Genomic DNA, 25,105 nt, shown 5'->3' on the forward strand with positions numbered 1-25,105 from the left:
TTGACCTTCATTTCACTGCAATTCTGGGCTTCCCTGCCATGTCCCTGCCACGTCCCTGCCGTGGGCAGATGATGGTCTCACTTCTCCCCCCTAATCTGGGGGATTTCCGCAATTTTCCGGTTTCCTCGTGCTGGTCTAACACAAATTGCAGCTGCAGCTGAGTTTGCTGCACATCCCTGCGTCAAGGCTGCCGTGAGGACAAAGTTACGCATCTGAACTTCGGCAGTTTTGGTGTCGACACGTAGGCATTAAAATGAACATTAACAACACCTTGGGCTCGGTCTGCGTTTTGGAGCATTCGTGGCAAAATTCTTACTGGTGGCAGTCAAGGACAAGCTGATGAATCACCCCAGCAGTGCATGGGTGCACAGTGCGCGTTCTTAAAGAAAAAAGTGTTTACTCCAGTCCGTCATCCACGTCACGCATGAAGCTTTTCTTGTAGGTACCTTTTTTTATCTGTGTAAAACCTTAAGGGGAGGGGACAGGGCTGGAGAATGTCGCTGTTAGACAGGCACGATTCAGGTACCCATGGCGACATGCGATCGCTCCGCATTGTCGCCAACACAAGAAGATTACCTTACACAAGAATAACTAAGAACAGAATTTTTGACCTTCAAGATTTTCTTATCTGTGAACATTATAACCAGATAGCAGTGCAACCCAACTTGTCAACAGCAAGAAATAAAAGGAAAATAAAACTAATTTAAAAGCCGACAGTGGCAGTGGGATAAATTCTTACATTTATCATTTCAGAGGTTCCCATCGCTCCTGCCTCTTTTCCTGCAAGGTTTAAATTATTAGATTTATTTTTTTTTACATTACGTTTACTCTCCTAAGAATAGAATACGATTTACAGAAGCTCATATGGACGAAAAAGCATTTTCCTTTTGTGCTGTTGCTCACACAAATTAACAGACACAAACCTGCACCTCCCAGCTTTCCAAAAACCTCGACTCATACTGGCAGATAAATTAATTCAATATTTGGAAATTTATTTTGAAATCCTTAAAAGAAGAAGCTTTATTACTTGAACTTTCACTTAAAAAATACAATGTATTTCAGATTCTGGTGCAAGACTTTATCTGGTCCAGTTAAAGGGGTGGATTCTTCACAACACTTACGTGTGCGGCTGGTCCTGGCAGTGCTAGAATTGGAGAAATTTGCATGAGAAAAGATCCTTAAAGTGAAGAAATGCAATTTGAGGATCTAAGCTTGCCATAACAGCTGGAAAGAACCCAGTAAAATGGAATTCAATATCTGCTATTGTAGATCTCCCAGGTTTCAAGCTTCCGAGGCAGAGAATGATTTTTAAGCAGTATTTTAACTTGCCTGTGCATGAATTATTTCTAGTGACTTGCTCAAAAATAGCAATTTGAGCCTGAGTCGCAGTGTACTTACACCGGACTGGAGCGCGGCCGGGCAGCCTGCCCGCACCGGGGAACACCAACCCTTCTGCACACACCTGAACCAAACACCCGCCCTGGGTCTGGTGCCGCGGGCTGGGGACGCGCTCGCCCTGTCCCTTGTCCCTCCCCTGGCACGGGTCAGCGGGGAATGGCCAGAGTTCGGGGTCCAGACATCTCGCTAAGGTCCGAGCCAGCGAGGGAGAGCCGAAGTTCGTTGCCAGCAGGGGCTGAGGGCGAAGTGCTGTCCCCCGGGAGCAGGGGAGCATCACGCTGCGTGACTCAGAGGCGCAGCTGAGTCACAGCCTCCCGTGGCTTCCCCTGTGATGGGAACGGGTTAGACACCGCATTCAGGATTGTGCTTGAAGTCACGATCCAAATCATTGTGTTCAGGCTCCTCGTTTGCTTCACAAGGAGAAAGCATGTTGCACTTTTTGGAGAAGAGAAAGGAGTCTGTGGTGCGGGAAAACCAGCTCCTGGATTCCCACTCATGAGAGTGCTGCTAAGGAAAAAAAAATAATCCAGCAAGACCCACCTTTAAAGCGCAAGGGGATGACAGTATCTCTGCTGGAGCCCCTCAGAAGTCCATGAAGGTACGCCTGGCAGATCGAGTAGCCGCTGGTTAGCAGGACACATCAGCTCAGATCGCCTGAGGCGCGTGGCGCTGTTGTGGAAAAGCACTGACATCTCATGAGGGTACGGCTCTCCTACTCGAGAGCATTCAGGAGCAGATCTGCAGAGGGGTTTAGGTGTTGCTGTGTCTAAAATGTAGAAACTCAGCCGACAAACCCCAGGGCTCTGGACAATAAATGACACCAAAGAGCAAAGCTCAGGAGCCGGACCCTAATCGTGAGCGGGCTGGCATCAGGCTCAGCTGTGCAAACCCACGGGGCTGGTGTTTCGGGCTGTGCTCATCCTGGGGGATGGACACCACATTTAGGAGTCATCTGGATGGAGTCATGGCAGAGCAGGCGTCAGGGCATCCCCTCTGGGATGCTGGCGCTTCCCTCGCAGCACCGTTAGAGTTAAATGACACTCGGTTAAATGATCCTCGCTCCCCAGGGGGTACTTGCTGGCACATAACCCGGTGAATCCAGTCTCTGGAGCATGAGCCATCTAGAGCCACTATGAAAACTTTCTCAAGAGCTTATTTAGGAGAGAAAGACCTGATGCGTCAGTAGCGCTGTGTGCAGGAGAGCTGCTGGAGCCGGTTGATATTTCGACACGACCGAGTATTTTTAGAGCCATCCTATGGTGCAGGAGTTTTAACTTCCATTTCACAGCCCTTGAAGCCGGGCAAACTTTCATTAACATTTGATGCCTTGAAGTCATGCGAGGTCTGGGGGAAAAGGGAGGGGAAGGAGGAAAAAGAAATACACCTTTTTGGAGCCTATAGTTTGCGAAGTTGCTGTGAAGCTTAGAAAAAGCTTCCAATCCCTCCTCTTTGTACCAAGTGCTTTTAAAGTACCCAGACCATTCAGAGAGCATAGCTAGAATCCAAACCATGGCTGTGTGGGAGAGTCTTGCTTAATTAAAAGTTAAGTTAACATGTCAAATACCTGGAGTCTCTCTGGCCCCTGGGGACGTTCAAGCACTTTTTAAACAGAGCTTCCCACCTCAGAAGGGTTATACCTCTCTTCTTCACCCCGATTGGGCAACTTTGCTAATATAGGGCTCTTTGACCCGTAAATCCCCAAACTATTTATAAGCCATCACGACTCCACCCTAGAGAGGAGAAAGAGGGACTCGGAGCAGTTAGATTTGCTCCCAGTTCCCACTGCACACGATGCCATTTCTGCTCAGTTCAAAGTGAGGCTTTTCTACCCAAATTTATACACGGGAAAACAGTGCTTCCCTGGCTACAAGGCAGGGTTTCAACTGGAAAATAAATTAACAGAAACTCTATTTTTCCCCCCAAATACACACACGTATACATACACACACACAGAGTCTCTTTGCACACAACTGAGATTTTTTTCATAGGCTGGGGGAATAGGAAGAAGAGACGTATTTTTGTCTCCTTGGCAAAAATAAATTGGCAGCATATCACTGAGTTGTAAAGATTGAGCGAGTACCAGAGCGCGGCCCCGTTAAGAGGAGCGGGTTCTGGAAAGCTGCCCTTTGGCTGCCTGCTCCCATCTGCCAGGACTGTCGCAGGGGTGCTGTCCCGGGGGGGCTCAGTGTGGGGGACCCCAAACAGCCCGTACGGGCTCCTGTGGAGGAAGAGGAGTTTGCAATACCTGGAAACGAGGAGCTGTCAGCTCTGCATCGTGCCAGATGAAGTGTCTGAAGGGGAGAGGAGCTGTAAATCTCCCCCTGTGCATGGCAGCGTTCCCAGGCGGTCGGAGTCGCTGCCTGCCTCCCGAGCTGCGCACCTCTCGGGAGGGCTCGCCAAGGTGGTGACAAACTGGTCCTCTCCTGCTTTCAGAGCTCAGCAGGAAATATAGTCCCCGAGATGCTGTTACTCAAGGGCAGGGAGAGAGATGAAGGACTGACGAGGGAGGGCTGTGAGGGAGTCAACGGCACAGCAGCCTGCGGCGCTGGGCATGGGGGCACCTGCCTTGTGTCCAGTCTTCCCAGCAAAAGGAAAACTTCTTGGCTTTCTCCTCCCAGCTATGAACCTCCCCAGACACTTCCATGCCATCCCGGGACAGCAAAAAGCAATAGGCATTGCTGGTTACAAGGGGAGATATGCCTGATGCCGATAAGGGCTGGGACTCTCAGATACGTTATTTAAATCCAAGTCTGAGATCCCAGGTCGACTTGCCCAAAGCTACCACCACCATTATCCTTCCCCAGTGCAGGTAGAGACATCGCGTAGTAAAATGCAATTCTGAAATACTGAAAGTAAACTCAGAAATCTCGGCAATAAAATATTTATGCATCTGTGCTTTAGTGCATTGTAATTTTGCATGATATGCTTTACTTTTCAAGACTGACTAGATTGAAGCACTTCTGATTCATTAAACACATTTTCCCAAATGCTGTTTCTACAAATATTGTTGGGCCATTGTGTTTAGTTGTATTTATTAGCTGGTGTAACAAGGAAGTTACATCTTCCATAACCCTGAGAGGAACCCGCTTAAATGTGTTGCTCTGAATCTCAGCAGAGAAGAAAACAGTTCTAATGAATAATTAAAGCTTAAAGAGGTCATGCTGCTTTTGCAGTCTCATTTTTATTTGTCACTGCTTAGTTTGCATTAGGAAATAGAAAGTTTCAGGTGCAGGAGCCAAATGTGTTCATTTAAACAGATCTATTTGGTAGCCCTCTCCATTTTTATGTATTAGGTCATTTGTTAACTGTGATAATTTAAATCGGTCCTGGGAATTGTAAGTTTCAGGCTCTTAATTTTCATCAGGCAGCAGCTTTGTGCATCCCCTCACCTTCTGTCAGCAGCACGGGCACTGGCTCGGGGGCCGGGCGGCGCACGCACCGAGCTGGGCAGGGCTGTGGATGCAGGCAGAGCTGCTCAGGGAGGACCCAGGTCGCCATCTGGTCCCCGGCTCCACAGGCGCCACCGATCTGCCAAGCTCCTGCTCTCCTCCTGGGCCCTCTCCTTGCCTCCGGCCACCCACCGTCTCCTCCTCCTCCTCAGCTCTCTCTCCCTCCCGCTTTCTTCCACGCTTCCTTTCCTCCTTCCCAGCGAACCACCTCCCGTTCCTCCCCACTCTGCCCCAAAGTGCTCCTTTTCCTCCTCCCTTCCTACATTGCTCTCGGCCGTCCTCCCGCAGGCCCTTATTCCCCCACGGCTGCTCATCATTTTCCTCCCCTTCTCAAAGACCAGCCTGCCCCATCTCCCGCAGGATGCTGCCCACAGCCTTTCTCCTCCCAGCTATGAACCTCCCCAGACGCTTCCATGCCGTCCCAGGACAGCAAAAAGCAAGAGGCGTTGCTGGTTGCAATGGAAGATATGCCTGATGCCGATAAGGGCTGGGACTCTCAGATACATTATTTAAATCCAAGTCTGAGATCCCAGACTGGCTTGCCCCGGGACATGCCGGGGACACACACACACACACCCTCCACCACCAAATACCCGAGAGCACCTGGCCTCCATGAGGGTATGGCACGTTATGGGCTGCACATACTGCTGGGAATGGGGACTAACCACATCAGCAATAACTCTAATTCAAGCTAAAGGCCTTCATATTTCCGTTCTGTTTTCTTCCAGGATATATTACTGTTGCAAAACATTTTTGTGCCTTTTGTTTCTTCACACTGGAACCTCGTGTTTCTAACCAGCAGCTCTGTTATTTGTTCCCAAGGTATGAGTTCCCAAGCCATGAGTATTCAACTAGACAGCACGGTCTCTTGGATGCACCACACTAATCTCTCTGAGTGGAGTGTCTTTTCCAGTAATACATCATGCAGATGATTTTTGAAACCTTTGCCTTGCGTGTCCCAAATCCAGCCATCAGCAGGGTTTGGCAGTTAGACCCCTTTCTCCTAACCTTTAGATTCCCCGTTGTCATCTGCCTTGTTTCAGTCCCGCATCGCTGATTGTGCATGATCAATCTCTAGAGGTTTAGTTTCTATGTATAACTCAACAAGCTGGCATAGAAATGAGGAAGACATGCTCCAAAATGAATGCAGATCCAACTCAAGGTCACTGCATTATGAAGACAGACATATTGCAAGCATTCTCTTCAATTAAGATGATTTATGGAGTGAAATTTCCCTATTGCTTCTTCAATATCCAACTATTTTTCTAAATGCCATCGTCTTATAATGAATCACCATGGGCTGAAGAGACATGGAAGAATTACAAGATTCCAGGAGCGTCCAAATATCCTGCACGTTCCTAATCAGTTAATTAGTGAGCTCCTATATCACTGCTTTCCAATGTAACCCTTGCTTTTTTTCATGAAAAAAACTTTCTGTTGCATGAATGAGCCAAAAGAAGGTTTGTAAAGAAAGAGTTCAGTTCTAGATGTCGGCTTACAGACATTCCCTGCTATTAGAGTAGACAACAATTCGTTTTATGCAGCAAGGTAATTGCGTGATGTCTTGTAAGCGTCTGCTACACCAAGAGGTCTCACAAGGAGTATCAATAACATGAACCATTTTTCTACCAACTAGATGTGGAGGGTTTTTCCGTTGCAGAAGCATCCTGTGCATGCTACCCCAAACATCCCCGAGGATTACCCAGGTTCTCATTCTGAAGAGGTGGTTCTATAATTTTAGACTGCTGTATGACAACTGCAAACCTTACCTGTGCTCAAATGAGGCTGTTTCAGGAACCTGAAAAAACAGTAATTTAAGAGGGTCTAGAAGTAGAAATTGAGAATGAGAAGGCAGCAAGTGTATGAAAGTTGAAGTGACAGAAGACACAGGGGACAAAGCATCACACACTGTACTGGGTATGTCTCATCTAGTTCAAGAACAGTGTTCGTTCCCCAGATGTGACCATGACTGTGTCTCAAATTATAAACTCAGTGGGGACTTTGAAGAGACATGAATGTCCGTTTCCTTAAATTTCCCCCCCCAGGTAGTGACGAGCCATGCTACAGGCTTTATAGACATGCTGCGATCATGAGAGGTGAAACCATCAGGCATTGGTTGATCACCATGTTAATGAGGGAGAACTGATGACTTACTGAAGTAAGAGAAACCAGATGGATAAAAACCAAACTATCCCTTAAGGGAAACTTGATTCCAATTGTGCCAACACAGGAAAAAAGCACAGTTTGACAATGCGAAAATAAACACGATTTGTCATTTTGCAGCATATGAACGCTTCATCAGACAAAATGACTATCTGATCTCAAAATTGCATCCGGTAAAATTCGGCATTTCGGCCCTCTCATAATGATTGATGGACTGGCAGCAATCTGCCTGAATGAGCAGTCTTTGTACCAGTGAATGTATGTCAGGGTCAAGAACACTGCGGGGGAAAAAAAGTGGATTTTGGTCCAAATGAAGATATATCTGAACCCTCGCTAGCATACAGGCCACCACAGCTTATTTCCCACTGCTCTCTGAGGTGTGGCCTGTGATGGGCACTGTGCAGTTACAGTTGTGAATAACAAGTCAGACTCCGACACATTTTCCCAAAAGTACTGTTGGTTACCAAGTACCTCTTCAAATTAAGGCATTTTGGACCAAAATGTAAGTGAGAGCTGAGAACTCCTTGGCGAATGGCTTTCAGTTCAAAGCTGTGTTGGGTGAAGATGCTCACCTAAGAACCCAACAGCAACTCAAGTGTTAGACCAATTGTAGCTAAGGTGGAAAAGCTGACTACAAAACTCAAATGGAGGTTTCTATCCAAGCTCCAAATTCATTTTAAAAGGGAGAGAACAACTATATCGGCCACCCAGAAACAACTTTGGCAAAGCAGCAGCAGAGCAAAGTATGGAAATGAGTGGTGAGACAAACTTCTGGGCTGCCGGGATAAAGGACTGTGGCACGAGATGCAGGCCGAGACGAGGTGTGAAGGCAGAACACATAAGCGTGGGCCGTGGTGGTAGTTAGAAAAGCAGGCACAGAAAAGTGAGTTAACAACCCTGTGGCAACCAGAAATGTCGACAGTCCCTTGGGACTGAGCCGAGCATGGGAATGCTCGCTGTGGCGGGGCTAACTTAGCACTGACTTGAAGAAGTTCCTCAAGCAGCATCACCAACGTGGCCCCCAAAAAATCATGTCATACCCAGCCTGAAGAATTGCCCCTCTTTCGCTGTGCAGGTGATTTAGAAAGTGCAAATGGAACATCAGGGCTGGAAGGATGTCAGCGTTTCTTCCTAGAAAACGGAGTCATTCCCTCTATAAGCTCCACAAAAAGGAGCAACAAAAAAGTACTAAGATAAGCCACAGAACCCCCTGGATTTTCCCCCGCTTCGCCAACCAAGAAGCAGCAGAAGAGGACATGGATAATAAGGAGCAAATTGCAAGTGGTAGTAGGAAGACCATCAGCCATGCACAGAGGGGCTCCTGGGGATGCCCGAGCAGCGGTGGTGGAATGACGCCTCATGCTCTTTTGTCTGCTGTTTGGCTGAGGAAAGGCGGCTGGGAAAGGGATAGGAGCATTGCTGAATGACCTCCATCACAACTTCTGTGGCCAGGATGCTGGTTTATGAGAGGAACATTCAAAGAAAATGGAAATGAGGTAGCTCAAAACAACATGTAACATACAATCAACTCTTACGCGCTTTGCTGCTGCCCTGCATTTCCCTGGTGCTGTTGGTATTCACTGCTGTAGCACAAGGACACTTAGTACTTTTGGCAGCGGTTTTGTAATGACTGAAGAGGATTCAAAGGACAGCAGCCAGACACTGTGATGTGTTTTATGAGCTCCCAGATGTGCAGGTGAGGTGAATCTTCAGGAAATGAGTTTCGCTGCCACGGATTTTCTAACATCACTCAGGGTCTCAAATAAAATCTTATAATGGAACAAAAGGCTGTCATAGAATTTTAAAGTCGTCTTTGGCAAAGCATCTTTTCCGCATCTGTTCATTTCTTGCACAAGTGCACAACATCTTTGACGGTATTTGCCCAGCTGAACACAGAAGGTCGGCTGCTGAGGCCGTATGTGCCCACCTGAGTTAAAACTGACTGAGCCTCTGTAGGCACCTCCCTGGATGCCTTCTGGTGCAGGCAGTCCAGAATCTGGAGGTGCTTTACCAGGCTGTACAAAATAGCGTTCAGGTGTTACGTTGTGAGTTGCAGCATACTAAAATAATATTGCTCAAAGAGTAACATCTTTCGAGCCACAACTAGAAGCCACCACTCAACAGCAGACTTCTTCACCACCCGAGCGAGATGCGTCTTCTCCTGTGTGGCTACCTTCTTCGGGCAGCGGTGAGCATCCGCAGATCAGCTAAGGCACCGCGCCTGCGCCTCGGGAAACTCAAGAGTGTTAGAAGAGCAAAGGGTGGTCATGACATTAATGTCACACTGCCTGAGCGGGAACCTTGCTGGTCACTATTTATGGCTGTGAAATTGGCACTCAGCTCAGTGGAGATGGCTCTTCAGAAATGTGGAGCATGAGCTCCACTACAGTTTGAGACCACTGGAGAAAAAAGCAATGCAAGGAGTAGAGCAACACAACCTTTTTTCTGCGGGGAGACGGCGGGAGGAGCAGCTGTGAGCTGCCTCCAGCTCCAACAGAGAGGGCTTTGGATGGGCTTTGTAGAGGAGCACCGAGAAGAGGCTGCAGGAAGCAAAAGGCAACTGGATCAGACACTGCCACAGGGCAGACAAGTCGGTGAAAGGGGATTATAGTATCCTGGAGTAAATACTTGAAAGTATTTACTCGTAGAAAGCGTGTGATAAATACAGAGGGGAGCATTAGCTACAACACGAAGGTAAGAGAAGTGGGGTGAGGTCAATGGTGGGACTGAGCACATCAATGAGAAGATAAACTGAGACCTGTTCCTAGAGAAAACGTGCTTTTGCCAGAGTTCAGGGGAATGGCAAGCGCTAATAATAAAGGCCGGGGTGAGAGCAAGCACGGTCCCCTGCCAGCATCAGCTCATTTCCAAGCACGTGGGCAGAAGCAGCTGCGAGCTGCTCGGTGCACATCTCCTCCAGCGCCGCCGCCGGGGCGGTCCGAGCCCTCGCGAGGTGTTAAACACACCAGGAAGGTGTTTTGGGTTTGAAAACCTTAAAGAGGAGCAAGATGGAGCAGGCAGCAAAAGCAACCGGCAGTTATTCACGTGACGGTGAGGGGATGGATGAAAAGCTCTGAGCAGCGGAGGGTCTGTAGGCAGCGGAGGGGGAGGACTGGAAAAGGGGGAAATTCATGTCACAGCAGAAGATAAGAAAATAAGAGACTCAAGGAGGAGTTTTGCTTTGCCCACCAGACAATTGAAAATAGATCAAAAGAAGAACCCAAAGGGTTTGTTAGAGCTGACAGCTCCTAAGGAAGAAAGTGGGGCAAATTTCATACATTTGAACATTTTTAAATCATTTTCTTTTTGCCCAGGAAGTAGAGGGGGAGCAAGCAAAGGAGAAAACCAGATTCTGATATCGCTGTTGCTGGATGAGACAGGTTTGAGTCCACTGCACTGAAATCAGAATCTGGCGCCTAAGTGGGCAGTTCAGCTCCACTCAATGAGAAAAAAGTGAATCCTGAGTTATGGGATGAAAGAGAAGGAAAGGACCAGCTGGGCAGGATGCTGGGCCGTCTTGTCTAGACCGTGCTTTTGCCAAGACAGGCTGGATCTTTGAGGTCCCTTCCAACCTGGTATTCTATGATTTTAGGAGGAAAAATAGAAAATTATGTTTTCACCGTCTCAACATCTGTAGAGAAACATGGTTAACATTCAGGATAATTTCCTGAGTTGTAGACTCAGCTGAGATGAATTTCGTCTGGCCTGACCATGACACGCGCAGACAGCTCGTGCTGCTCAGCTGGTTTATGGTACCGTGCTACCCGCATTTATGGGAATGGACTGCTAATCTTTTTAGATCCTAAGCATCTTCTGAAAACAAGACCTCCCTTGGCAAAAGTATGACAATAAGCCCAGGTACTAGCAGTGCTCTTCATCAAATTCACCTTCAGGATGAAACAAAAATACAAACTGTCATATGGACAAGTATTTCCTGGACTGTCAGGACTCAAGAGGGTGTCAGACAGCATCTGTCTCAAAAACAACCTCTGCTTTGAAGGTTCCAGATTTGCGAGGCTGTCACAACAGCCAAACTTTTCTCAAAGGCAGACACCCAATAAACGGGCATTTAACCTCCCGAGGCTTTTTTCTCTGCTGGCTCCATCCTCAGTGGAGCTGAAGGCGGCATTACAGCAGCAAATTCATATGGGGTGTGTTTTGCACACAACCTGCATCAATACTTCATGATTTCTTTTATAATGACAGCATTAAACATCCTCTGGCAGAGGCTCACAGGATCTGTGCTCATTCAAGTAACTTAAGGACAGGCCTGTGAAATTCTCGGCAAACAGCAGGAGACAAATAATCGAACTCGGGACAATTTAACATGGAAAGTGCCAAGTTACAGAAAAATATCTAATGCTGTTCCTTGTGGCCTGAGTGGAGAGCTAAGGGCCGTAATGGTCCCTGTTTGAGCGTCAGCACCACAAAGCACGTTTTGAAAGTAAAAGGAGGAGCAGCACCCATTCCTCTTTTCAAGGGTTATTTTATGAGAGGGATGAAGAGAAAGGAAAGTTACCTCGGCAGCTGCATTCGCTGTTGTGTGTCGATCCAGTGAAGCAGGGGGGTTGTACTGGTGGATAATCAAAGAAATGAACACAGGGCACAGATAGATGCCACGCTTTAAATTTTGCGGAGAGGAACATTTTTTGGCATGTCTGCTCGTCTTTGCTCACTATTGCTCAAATCACGCTGCAGAGGGATTCAGAACTTGTCAGCAGAGAAGTCTTCCTAAGGAAAAAAATATAGAACTGTTTCTTTTCTCCCCTGGCAGAGTCCAGCGCTGACACGCTCTCACTCACTATAAATAGAGGTTCTCCACTGTTGTCCAAGGGAAGCGCAAAGCCATGCCGATAAGGAAACCCAGTCCCACATGGCACGCTCAGATGGACACTGTGTTCAGGCAACTTCTGTTACAACAGCCCCGCTCTGCCTGTCACGCTTTTCTTGTTGTCAGTGATGTTATCTGTCAGTCAGCCTTCTCTGTGCTGATATATTCAGAAAACTTGTCATTTAAAGATTCAGATATTCAAGCGTTGCAGGAAATCAGGCTAACGGTTGGCTCTGGAACTGAAGCACAGCATTTAATCACAGAATAGATGCAACAAGCAGAACCACCGGGCCAAATTTCCCATGGCTCCTTACTAATTGCCTTATTTTTAATACACAGTCAGCTCCTTGCAACTTTTATTCCCTGTATCTGCAAGCACTTGCTGTCAAATGATCTTGAAAATCATTTCCTTCCACGTCTTCAAACCATCCCAGAAGACCCACATTTGCCAGAAAGAACTCAGCTGGTAAGTGGGATTTTAGGCCGGACAATTACGGGGTGTATTTACCCGCCCGCAGGTAATTGCCGCAGCCATGCAACCCCTTCTGCAGCTGACATTCACAGCGCTCATTCCATCAGTATAACCCCCTGCAGGAGAAACCCTGCTTAATTCTATTAATAGTGTGCACGTGTGCGCACTCAGTATCTTTAGCTGCTCGAGAGCTACAAGAATGTGGCGTGTTGGCAGCGGAGAGCTCAATCCAAGGAGGTCGCAAATGTCTGGTGTCCCATGGGAATGCCAGAAAAGCTTCCTAATCAAGTCCCAAACCCGACATTTTACTGCATGCTCTCACCAGCGAGAGCAGTCGAGAGGGCTGGAAGATGAAATAGTTAATTGAGCAATAGTTCTGCAGAAGCTGTTGATGGAGAAGGAGGCAGCGGCTCAACCCGTCTATCCTCATGTGTCTCCCACTGCTATCAGATATCGCCTCCCGTAAGCTTGTGCTCAGAGCAAGGAGACAAAAATTGCTATTGACAGAAGTACCCCGCAGACAGAGTCCTCTGCTGCAAAGCTGCTAGCGTCTTGCATGGTGGAAACCTATTTTAAATGACAACAGAACACTAATGTTATGGAAAGATCTTGGTTTATATAGTTTTCAGGATTAGGGGGGAGAAGAAAACAAAAGTACAGTTTGTCTTGACAAATACTGTCAGACATGCAAGTGCTCTGTCTTCCAGCGCTGATTTGTGCAAATGCTTCCAGGGCATCGGGGAATGTTGTCATTGATAAAATACTAACCACGGGAAATGGCCGTTCCAAAGACACAACTGAGGGAACGGCCAACAACGTGATCATGTAATGCATGGCCACAAACAAAGTTAATTAGCATTTGCATCATACAGCATTAACCAGCGCTCTCAGTCATCAAAAAATAAAACCCCAGTGACCAGTTCTGCAGTGGTACAGGCAGGATTATTAAAGCATTATTTGAGAAAGAGCAAGGAGAAGGTAGTACGTCATCAGAATTCGGGATCACGACTTTGATTTACTGTTGAAAACTCTATGTACTTTGAGATCTCAAACCCCAAAACAAAGCTTAATCTTCACTTAGGAACTACAATTCCCTCCCTTATCACATTATCTGAGTACCTCACACTCTGATTATAGTTATCTGAACAACACTTAGAGAGATTGGGAAGAACTAACCTTGTCAGAGAAGCCCTTGAACACAGAGTAAAACCAAGTCACAAACAATTTTTAGTTTTTGAATGCCAGCTAAGTACACTGCAACCAGTGGAAAAAAAGTGTTCTTGCACCATCAGCAACACTTCAGAAAATTTGCCTCTTCGTTATCATTAACCCAGATCCTGAAGTCCTGGCTCAAAATTCAGAACAAAGTTATTATTATGAGGAGAAAATGCATTATAATATTTGTATTTCTAAAAGCATCATTTAAAACGTATCAGTAATCATTCAAAGAAAGGAGTAATACTTACAGCATCTCAGTGGGATATTATAGCTTACTCTCAAGAGGTATCCAGAAGTGCTGCTCAATATTTTAGTATCTGTGAGGCAGTGATTGCAGTTTATTTATCTCTCTCTAGTGGGTACAGCAGTAGAAGTTAAATATTCCATCTTCCTCTCCAAAGGATATAAGGGACTGTCTCCACATACTCAAGCAAAGACAAAAATCTCTCTTCCACGTCACATCCTGGCGTGGGAAAGGGCCCCCGTGTGACTTCACTGAGCGTGGACCAGGGGCCACCTTTGTCTACACATTTCTTCAGAGCATCCTCTGTGAAGCCTTTGAGAGGAGCCTCGGGGAGTTCAGACCTGGTGCAGGTGCTGCGGAGTGGTTGTTCCTGAATTTAACTGAGGCGTTTCCTTTTCTGCCACATCTTCCATTTCATAGCTTTCATTCTTTTGCATTGCTTTAAATGCAGTGCACAGAGCTGGGTATTTCATCAGCTCTCAGTTGTGCTTTGTATTTGTTTTCTGTGTTTCAGTCCAAGTCAGACTCTGCTGTTGTGCTTTTAAAGCTGACCACTGCTAGAATAGCTGCCACCCAGCTAGTTTTCATTTTTCCCAAATCTGAGTTTCAAAGTCCATCATTGTGAAAAAAAGGTATTGTTACATTTCCTAGCAAGACTTTGTTTCTGATACTTGGTGGATTAGAAGAGGCCTCGGTACCCTGTAGATCGCCAGGGTTCTTGATAGCGACTTCAAGCCTCACTGAGAGTTTAATGAGCTGCTGCTGAGTTATGTGACACCTGTTACGTTTATGGAAGAAATTTATCCAGTCTGCTGCTGTTATTAGCTATCCGGTACCCACAGACACTGGAGAGGGCCCTGGACCAATGGCTGTGATCGGAACTACAGCAAAAATATCGGGAAGAATGTTTTGGGTTCCCAGGCGTTGATACAGGTCCAAATTTCACAGTCACTTGCTATGTCTATAAAATTTGTCCAGAATGACCGATCTCAGTACTCGTAAGAACTGGAAATAGAATGGAACTCTCAAGCACATCTAGAATTTTCTGTTTGGGGCTAATTAGCCTCTTTTTTTTCACCTCTGCTAGACTTGCTAATACTCTTTCATGTGAAAGGCTCCAGATATAAGCAGCAGGAAATGAAGGTCTCCAACCATACAAGAGGAAAAGCCCAGACGCTGCCAATACCAGCCCATCCCGCCCTGCTGAGGGGCTTCAGTCCTGCGGTGGAAGGGGTGGCTTCCTGTAGGAGAAACTTCTGCTGAGGGGCCCATTTCATTCAGAAGTTTAATAACATAAGGCCGTTTTACAGAGGCCAAAGCCCTCCATCAGTCCATCAGTACTGCAAACACAAGAGGCTTGGGGAGCAATTCAGTCTCGCAGACTTCTTGTCTCTTAACTGAGTTTCTGGAAGTGGAACATTTATTTGGGCTGGTGCCCAGGTCCATGCTCTGTGAATGCGCGAGTTCACAAGGCAGCCTTCGGTAGACAGAGCTCTCTCCTTCATGCCTCTGCCTCTTCACAGGAAGTTGTGTGAGCTTGGTTACCTGTGATACTTCCACTTTTATATCAGCTCTGGATAAATTCAACCAACTTACCTTAGAAGGTACTGGAGAAGTACGTAACGGACTGAGAGATGGCCCCACCTCTGTACACACAAGAGCAGAGTTACTGAAACACCTATTTCATAGGAAATTAAGGTGAGAAGATTATTTAGATTTTTTTTCCTTAATTAATAGGAGAGGATAAAAATCAGACTCTGAATGTGTTTCTTCTAAATTGGCACACCATAACGAAGAGGCTCAAAGAAATGACCATCCAGCCTCAGAGGCCCTGTTATGCTGGGAGTGATTTAGTTTCATTGCATGAACTGCTGTAAAAATAAGCACTGGGATCTTTAAAATCTGGATTTTGGATTGCCTTGCTGCAGAGCCATCAGGAGCAACAAGCCAGCTGATGGCAGAGGCATGCATGGGCAAACACGCTTCGCAGGAGCAAGTCCCAGCTGAAGTGCCCTCCTCCGCCTGGCAGGCAGGATGGGTTTGTCACTTCCAGATGTGACGTGAGCCACTTACTTCTTGTTCACAGCCTTTGAAGTGCTGCGCAGAGAAAGCCTGAGCCGTTACCGCCATTGGAGTAGATACGTCATTTACTGGAAGAATTAAGTGCGCTGTAGTAGCAAACCTGCAGTTGACACTCACAGGGTGCAATTGAAATCCTCCGGATTAGTAATTCTTTTGAGGTCTTTGTAATCATTGGTAATAGGTAGTGAAATAAATCCACATTTATATCCTACAGACTGCAGCTGTGCTTCTGTTAAAGTAGTATTAAGTGATGGTTTTTAAATCCTTCTGCCAGCTCAAGCCGTAAGCACCGAAACTCCTGTGCAGAGGATAACTCAGCCTGCGTGATGTATGCTCCCGAGCACGAAAGGCTGGTTAATGAATAATGAAAGCACCAAGGCAGAATCGCACCTCGGGGCTTGGCTCCCGCAGTAGCTCTCTGGGGAGAGGTCCCTGCGCAGCGGCAGCCCCCACTACTGCAGCTGGGACGGGATGTGGCTGTGGACAACCGGCACAGAAAATAATGCAAAACGCTAACGTAAAGCTTTACCCAGATGGACAAAGTGCTGAACTTCGTCTTGTTCAGTCAAGCGAAGGGTTCATCTGGACGATGCTGGCGTTGTTCCTTCAGGTATCAGGAGTGCGCGCTCGCGCCCTGACTGGCTGCACCGGCTCCCAGTTAACTAAACAAATACGCCGTTAAAAGCTGAACCAACCTTGGGGGGGACATATGGGTTTCAATTGCAGCAGGCAAAGATTTATGGACTTGTTTTCCGAGCCTAGAGAGTAATTGAAGAGGCGTCAGACAGTTCAGCTCTGATACGGGGAGCCAGCGCTTCCCCGGGGACGAGGCAGGAGGGGTGACGGGTGCTGGGTCGGCACTCGGCTTTGCTGCGGAGCCCCAGCCACGGAGCAGGGACCCAGAGTGACACTCGCTCTAGGAACAAAAAGGGGCTTTGCTAACTCAGTGAGCTTGTAAGATAAGCACGGCGCTGATAAAGCAAAGCACAGAGAGATTAAAAAAACTCAGGAGAGCGATATTAGTGGCAGACTGAAGAAAAGAGCCCAGGCATCCTGGCTCTCCCTTCCTTCAGCTAGGACTCAGCCCAGTCTGCCCAAAATTCTTGACCTTAGAGATGGTTTCTTGATGGCATTAAAAAAATCGGTGATCAACGCTACAGGAGAATAATTTACTTGTACAGCCTGGGAGGAAAAGGAAATAAAACAGAGCTGGCAGAAGTGCCTTTAACTGGTTCTATTCCTTATGTTTTACGTTTGCTTTGTTTTCATTTAGGAATCTACAAAGGACATTGCTTCCGAATCAACCACTTCCCTGAAGACAACGACTACGACCATGACAGCTCAGAATACCTTCTCCGTAAGTGGAAAGTAACACCTGGTACACAGGGTTAACAGACGTGGCCAGAGAGGCGTCCCTGGGTTTCTCTTCTGTAGAGTCCGAGTCTTACTCATTGCAAGACACTGGCCCAAACCTGGTGGCACAGAGCAGCGGGGACATGTGTCCAGTTCACGCTGCAGCTGCCACAACCGTGACCCTCGGGGACCCCCCATTTCAAGGGTTTCCTTCACCCAGGGGAACGCACGTGATTGTGGGGCCCATTCTCTAAACATTATATGGAAATTGTTCAAATGAAAACGACAGCTGTCATTCCCAAATTGGCAAGGGCATTTTACAGAGGGAGTATTTCTCTGATTAGTGTATCAAAAGAGGTGTGAGGAGTGGGTTTCAGCTCATGCGAAAGCTTTTGCTAATGCTTAAACCCAACCCCTGTGCAAGCCTGGTCCTTTGCAGCTGCTGAGCGACCTCCCCCTGCAGTGAAATTACTGCATTGTAGGAAGGAAGCTGAAATTTCTGCAGCTAAAAGCGCAATCTTGGCATGAACACAGGCTGTGGGTCCCCTGCATGGACAGCCAGCCATTGCCATTGCCGCTCCGTGCTGGGGCGTAATCCCGCACAGAAGTAATTTCATCCGCCAGCCTGGTGCTTGAAATACGGGAAATTGTTTCATCTCTTCGGATGACCGTTTGCTCAGCTGATGGTCTTGGAACCTGAGTGTGAAACTTCATGAATCCTGCAAAGTCGGTGTTAGACTCCCCCCTCCCCCGAGGACGCCTTGCCTAGTTTTCCTTTGGAACAAAAGAGCTGACCCGCCAGGCTGGGGGCGATGCCCTTTACCAGAGGAAGGGGCTGCAGTTCACAAGGTGTTGGGAGAGCTTCAGGGAGCGGTGAGTGACGCTGCTGCCTGATACACCCGGCAAGGCAAAACACCCCTCGATTGTATGCTATTAATTACCTGAAACTCCACTTGGAGAGCCACCCTGCCCTTCTGCTCGCCCGTGGGAAACACTTTCTGGTTGCTAAGACAAGAAGAAAAAATAAAAATCTCCAAAAAGTACACTTTACCAGAAAACCCAGATTTTTTTTCATCTTGACTCTTGCCAATTTAGATCAGTCGTGGCGCTTGGGTGACATGATTTCGGCGCTCAGGCGAAGGCAGACTATCACTGTGAGCACGGCCGCATTTATCTTTCATACAAAGCTTTGGAACTAATGTTAAATTGATGCAAAGTCAGCTTTAAGGAAAGAAACATCACTAGTAAAAGGACTGTAAAGGAAAGAAGAATTAAGTAGCATCTTGATGAAAATGTACGATGCCTTCGTTATTTGGAGAAAAGCTAGAACTGGGAAAAACAGTCTACAGCTCCGCTGTAAGACATGAGATTAGTGAATTGTTTGTAAGTTTACTTGTGACGGGTGTTCCCTAAAAGCTGTTTTCCAAAGTGACTAAGTACAGACCTTAAAAACAAGTCAGTCCAAGCCTTTACACCTTCTCCAAGATCGGGCCTCAGCGGCTCCCCGGAGCTCGTCCTCGCGTGCTGCGCGCAGGTCACAGGGCTCCTCTGCTTCAACTTTTACGAGAAAAACTGCAGCTCCACTTAAAATGCGTGTGGTTGATTTAGAGATTACTGAAAGGTTATGTAGCTAAATCCAGAAGCAATGAGCTCATACGTATATGTAATAGGGATCAAGTCATTGTCTAACTAGACACAGACGAGGGGATCTTTGCATCCTGTTTCAAAGGAGACGCGAGAGCTTCCGTCCCGTGTTTGCCCTCTGTGAAACACCTTTGCAATCTGCTGTCTCCGTATCATTCACCGTGCTTCGTAGCCGTTTCTTGGCAGAAGTCTCCTGGAGGGCCACGTTGGGGGTAACCCTTATTTCTCCAGTCTGGCTTAAACGAAGGTACCAACGCCGTGTGCATCTTGTGTGCATGAGGGGTCTCAGCCTGCTCCACGGTGAACAATATAATATAGAATCACAGACTGGTTTGGGTGGGAAGGGACCTTAAAGGCCACCCAGTGGCACCCCCTGCCCTGGGCAGGGACACCTCCCACCAGCCCAGGTTGCTCCAAGCCCCGTCCAACCTGGCCTTGAACCCCTCCGGGGATGGGGCAGCCACAGCTTCTCTGGGCAGCCTGGGCCAGGGGCTCACCGCCCTCACAGTGGAAAATTTCTTCCTGAGATCTCGTCTCAATCCGCCCTCTTTCGGTTTAAAACCATCGCCCCTTGTCCTGTGGCTCCCCTCCCTGATAGAGTCCCTCCCCGGCTTTCCTGGAGCCCCCTTTATAGGTTTGAGATGAATGTAAACATTATGGTTGTAGCAGAATTGTGCCCTGGTCCAAAACCCTATTGAAATCAGTGAAAAAATGACTGATTTTAGGAGACTTTCATCCTGGGTGTGGGTAGGAGCAGGAGTTTGGATTTTGCCCTTCGGCATTCAGGCTGCTCGCTGCAAAAGCAAGTGAACGACAGCCCCAGTGACAACTGACACGTGCACAGGAGCTCAGACAAGACCCCTCCTGTTCAGCCTTCCCTATGACAACACATGCCAGCCTGTCTGCTTAAATAAAAAAAAAAAAAAAAAAAATCCCCTTCACATGTCTGTGCAGAGCTCCAGCAAGTGGCAGAGGCATCGCTGCCACGCACAGAGAGCCCGAGCGGTCCCCGGGGCTGCTGCGAGCATCCCCCAACCGCACGCGTGTGCTCCGGCTTCCCTCCTCTCCTGCGTTTCCACAGGCACACGGAAACCAACCTGCTCCCTCCCAGCGCCGCAGGAAGCACCCGCACCTCTCCCTTCACAGAAGAGGGGGTTTTGGCCATGCTCACCGTCCCCACACGCGTGAGGACACCAGAGCTCTGCGGCCATGAGGAGGGGGACTGAGGACCCTGCACCAGGGGCACGTCTACGCTTTCACACACTTCTTCCCTGCGTGCTATAGCATCCGCGCTGTATATCCATTCTCTGCATGCTGTAGCATCCCCACTTTATATCCATTCCCTGCATGCCACAGCATCCCCGCTGCATACCCATTCCCTGCATGCTATAGCACCCATGCATCGCATCCCGATTTTAAAGCCGGTTGCTTGGCTCCTGCCTTTGGGAGGAGAATAAAAGCGCTCCACCGAAGGAGGTGTCACAACACATAGCGGTGAAGAACAGCCGATGCAAACAGACAGGACAGTAAACAAGGAAAAGGAAAAAAAAAAAAAGCAGGGGAGAAAGCAGAAACCAGATTGCCTTAATGTTTCTGGATGTGCTGTCATTTTATTACCCGTATTGGGAGATATATGTAAAATCTGCATGCTACCTATGAGCATTCCTTTAAATTTCAGAGCTAAAAGTACTCGTTGTAGGAAAAAATATTCTGTAGGGCTTTACAGGAAGAAGAACACTGTTTGTTTAGTTTCTCTTCACATTAATTACCTAATATAGAAAAATTATCTCTGGAGATTATTGCTACAAGTAGAACAACCCACCCCCTACATTTGGCATGTCTGGCAAGTTCCTTCTGAGGGTGTCACTGAACCATTTTAGGAAAGCTCTTTGATTTAATTGAAATCATTATAAACAGCATGACCATGAAATACAGGAAACAACAACCAGAAAGGGTGGGCCACAGTAGATTTTAAGCCCGTGCTGCCTTTTGCCAAGACAAAACCAGACAGACAGTGATTTGGGGCACCTTCATCTCCTGCAGCAGAGACTGACATTGAATCTTCTTCTAATAACTGACTCTGAAAACTGACCCAAAAGTCGAAGTGCTGTTCCTTCGTATCACACACGTGGGGATACACCCGGGACAACGGAGCGGGCTCTCGGCACTCAACAGGCTTTGATTGGAGACCTTACACCCTCCTTACTTGGATTTGCCAATTATTGCAAGGCACTGTCTGAATAGTAATGCGTCCGACTGAACTGGGCTTAGAGCCGGTTAGAAAATAGCCCGTCTGTAAAGGACGCGCGCAGTGGCGCTGCCGGTTCTGGTAGGAGACGGACTTTCCTCGCTGTTGCGAGGCATAAGGCATTGCGATCGATACAGGCATAAGCTTCCCAGGCAGGGACTGTCTTTTTCATTTGATGTTTGCACCACCCTAACGAGGGCTGGGCCCGTAGCTGGGGCTCCTGGGGGCTTTGCGGCGCGCACAAAAGCAATGCTGTTATGAAATGCCCGGCCCTGTCCCTCTTGCAGTCAGCGGGAGTTTTGCCACCAGTTACCAGGGGAATCGTTAGGAAGCAGTTCACGGAATTGGGAACGCCACGGCCATCAAAAGTAAAATGAGAAAGCATCAGCTGTAACATCTGGCCGTTTCTCCTCGGGAAATGGGCGCTGCTCGCTGTGCGTGTCAGCCAGGAAGATGGCACCCGGGAGAGCCACGTCGCTAACGGCACTGCATCAGCAGAGCGGTCCAGATGGCGGCTTTATCCTCTCTGTGCGCGCAGCCCCGGGGGTCCCCATGTCCTCCCGGTGCACTGTGGGGCTTCCACCCCTCCGTGACAGCAGCCTCTGACCCCTCAGCCACCGTGGGCATCCCCACGCCCCGGTACCTGCCGGGACTCCCCGTGCGCCTTTGCCTTTCCACAGTCCCCAGCTTTGGGACGATCCTGTTTTCCACAGCAGTATTCAGCATCTTAACTCCCCTTCTTGCAAAAAATCCTCTCTCTGTAACAACAGAACTCACTCTGCCTTCCAGGAACGCCTACCGGGTTCTGCCCCTTTGGTTTTTACAGTACAGACTTCTCTCTTCTTGTGCCTGTTTATTCTTTCTCATCCCTTTTGTTCCCTCCCTGCCGCTTCCTTTTCAATTGCTGCTTAGTCTTGTAGTGACACGACTTTGAAAGCTGGCTTGTTTTTAATTTTTTTCAGGGACTTTATAGCCCATCCCGGTGAATGGACTGAAGCATATAGAATTTTAAATTACTCTACTTAGCTGTCAGGAAACTAAACACAAACATCTGAGACACACTTGTTAAAGTATCTTCCTTAGAAATCGGAAAGGTTTCAATGTCCTTAATGCTCAACAAAAGAAAAAGGGGTTATTAGCTGTGCTCGCTGGTAACGCGAATGCTGCAGACTTCGAGAGCTGTAATTTTCTCACCTTCTGCGTGTACCAAGGAACAGATCCTGCTCAAGCCATCCCCAAACCTTGTAGGGTTCGTAGCCAGCTCATGAATCTTCCAGTGCCGCTCGCTGCGTGGTGCCGGGTCTTACTGTCACTTACCTCGTGCTTTGTCAGAAGTGTTCTGTACGTGGTGGCATCAGGTAATGGCCATAACGCTGGACTTCCTAGGAGAAAGCTCAGAAGATTTAAGCTACTCAGTTGAGAGTGTCTGTGACACGTTGGCCACCTACCCGTGGCCTCAGCTCCCAAAAAACATGCCCAGAAATGCAGCATCAATGATAATTCCAGCAAAAGCCGGGGGGGGGTTGAGACTTTGTAATCTCCACACTCGCACCCGAGGCGGCGTCTGAAATGATTCCTGCCTGTCTTGGCTTTCTACCTGTCTCCCCTCCAGGCATCGTCCGTGCCTCCAGTGTGTTCCCCATCCTCAGCACAATATTGCTGCTGCTGGGAGGACTCTGTGTCGGAGCAGGAAGGATTTACAACAGCAAAAACAACATTATTCTCAGCGCTGGGATTCTCTTTGTTGCAGCAGGTATGTTCTCCTTAAATTGAGTCCTTAAGAAGTGCTGCCTTTTAAAACTGAAAACGACTGTTGGCAGTTGGCAGCTCTCTCCCTGTACCTTTTCCTGGATCGAGGACACTGGGCCCATTTCTTAAGACAAAAATATGTTTTTGAAGCTCTGCAATAAATATATTCCAGAAAAGCTTTTCGTTTTCCTGGAAAAGGAGGCCGAAGTCAGTAACAAGCAGGTTCTACACTATTTAAAATGTATTAAACGTTAGATGAATCAGGTGCCTCTTACATCCAGGGCCTTTTTCTTTTTTTTCTTTCATATGATGGCAGAAAACTTTCACCTGTGAGGGGTGAGACCGTTTTTCAAACTAGAAACATCTGAGAGAGTCAGGCACATTGTTAATAGCTTCCCCTGAAGCTCGGATTAAGCATGCTGCATTTAGATGAAAATTCAGCAAGGTGGAAGAGAACTTATCTTGATCAAGGTGAACAGATGCAGCCCTGAGCTCAAAATGCATTTTTATTATTATTCCGAATGTTAGAATCCCACTAACAATATTAGCGAGCTCCCATAAGCTCCTTCTTTCCCACCGTGACAAAGAGATGGGGACAAATCCTGCTGAATATTTTGGGATCCATGCAAGCATATGTGACCCTGATGTGGGTCTCCTCTTTGTTTTTCAAGAACAAATGAAATCTTGAGATAAATGAAAGAGTAAATAAATGTAATAAAATTTCCTGCTCATAATCCTTTAACTGTACAGGTCCCGAAAGTAACGTGGCTTGAATTTTCTCTTCCCAGCCACATAACAGCTGATTTATGTTTTTCTCTCTCTAGGACTAAGTAATATCATAGGGATCATTGTCTACATATCAAGCAATGCGGGTGACCCAAGCGACAAGCGAGATGAGGACAAAAAGAACCATTACAACTATGGTTGGTCTTTTTATTTTGGAGCCTTGTCTTTTATTGTGGCCGAAACCATAGGTGTTCTGGCTGTGAACATTTATATTGAGAAGAACAAAGAGCTGAGGTTTAAGACCAAGAGGGAATTCCTTAAGACTTCTTCCAGTTCTCCTTATGCCAGGATGCCCAGTTATAGGTACAGGAGGCGGAGGTCCAGATCCAGTTCTCGATCTACAGAGCCTTCTCCATCTAGAGACATTTCTCCAGTTGGCATGAAGATAGCAAGCACCATTCCCATGAACGAAATTTCCATGTACACTCTTTCCAGAGAGCCTTTGAAGGTTACAACAGCTGCCAGCTACAACGCAGACCAAGAAGCCAGTTTTCTGCAGGTTCACAACTTCCTTCAGAAGGAGTTTAAGGAAGGACTCCATGTCAACATGGTCAACAGGAGAACAACGCCTGTTTGAAGTACCTTCCTTCCTCGCGCTTTTTGAAGAAATACTGAAACAGAATGGATACTGTCATGAACGAGAAGGAGCGATGTTAAAATACCCTCTCACCTCTTTAATTGTGGCGTGTGTGGAGATCTTCTGGACCAACATAAAGATATTACATGCTCGTAGCTTTTTCTGAAGCTATTTGAAGTTTGTTTCTTTCAGTTCTTGGTGTCATGAGATGAAGGCGGTTCATGTTCCTGCACTTTTGTAGTGTGTACAAAGCCTTGGAGAAACTGCAAAGGAGTTGCCACTGGTGTGTTTTAAAGGATTACAGAAAAAATTGTTGTATGACTTTTTTTTCTCTAAAATTGAGATCCCTTAATACAAACTTGCAAATATAATTTATAACCAAGCCCAAGGATGAATACGAACTACTCTTCAAGTGAGACACTTTCCTTTGACACAGCATAAGCTTTGCCTCTTTCAAAAAAAAAAAAAAAAAGAAAAGAAAAAAAAGAAAAGAAAAAAAGAAAATATTTTTGAAGGCAACACTGAAACTGACCTGTGCTACTGAAACCGTAGAGCACCCACGGACTGAGCATTGCAGACTCCCCGATGGGGGTGGTAAGGGGGTCTCCCATCTCTGGGTGTAAGGCGTCCCTCTGGGCAGCGCAGGTCGGGGAGAAGAGGGTGGGTGCATCTTGAAACGCCTAGAAAGGGAAGGATTAAAATAGGTGGGACTTGAGCATATTTGCAAATATCATTTCTTGCCTAACATTTAGAAAACTTGAATTCTCATTTCGACTAGCCCTAGTGCCTGATCCGGCGAGGTGCTGAGTGCTGTCTGTCAGGAGCCCCTGTAGACTACTTAGAGCAGGAGCGAGAAGCAGAGCTGAGCCGGGGTGGCCCGGGCAGGCGAAG

General features: G+C 47.3%; 1 protein-coding gene and 1 long non-coding RNA gene across 2 annotated transcripts in view; one reads left to right on the top strand and one right to left on the bottom strand.

Annotated features, from left to right (window-relative positions):
* CACNG4 (calcium voltage-gated channel auxiliary subunit gamma 4) overlaps window positions 1-24,670 on the top strand; it is a 41,112-nt gene extending 16,442 nt beyond the window's left edge. The window contains exons 2-4 of the mRNA XM_074607457.1: window positions 17,131-17,214; window positions 22,715-22,855; window positions 23,676-24,670. Coding sequence (XP_074463558.1) covers window positions 17,131-17,214; window positions 22,715-22,855; window positions 23,676-24,214 — 764 coding nt within the window. The 3' untranslated portion in view covers window positions 24,215-24,670. The remainder of the gene's footprint in view (window positions 1-17,130; window positions 17,215-22,714; window positions 22,856-23,675) is intronic.
* Window positions 589-12,395, bottom strand: LOC141751131 (uncharacterized). The gene is made up of 2 exons (XR_012589870.1): window positions 11,530-12,395; window positions 589-2,742 (listed from the first exon to the last, which is right to left on the bottom strand). It is a non-coding gene; the product is annotated as an uncharacterized LOC141751131 (long non-coding RNA).
* Window positions 24,671-25,105: the final 435 nt, after the last annotated feature.

This window comes from Larus michahellis, chromosome 14 (assembly GCF_964199755.1).
Source record: "Larus michahellis chromosome 14, bLarMic1.1, whole genome shotgun sequence".
NCBI classification, from domain to species: Eukaryota; Metazoa; Chordata; class Aves; order Charadriiformes; family Laridae; genus Larus; species Larus michahellis.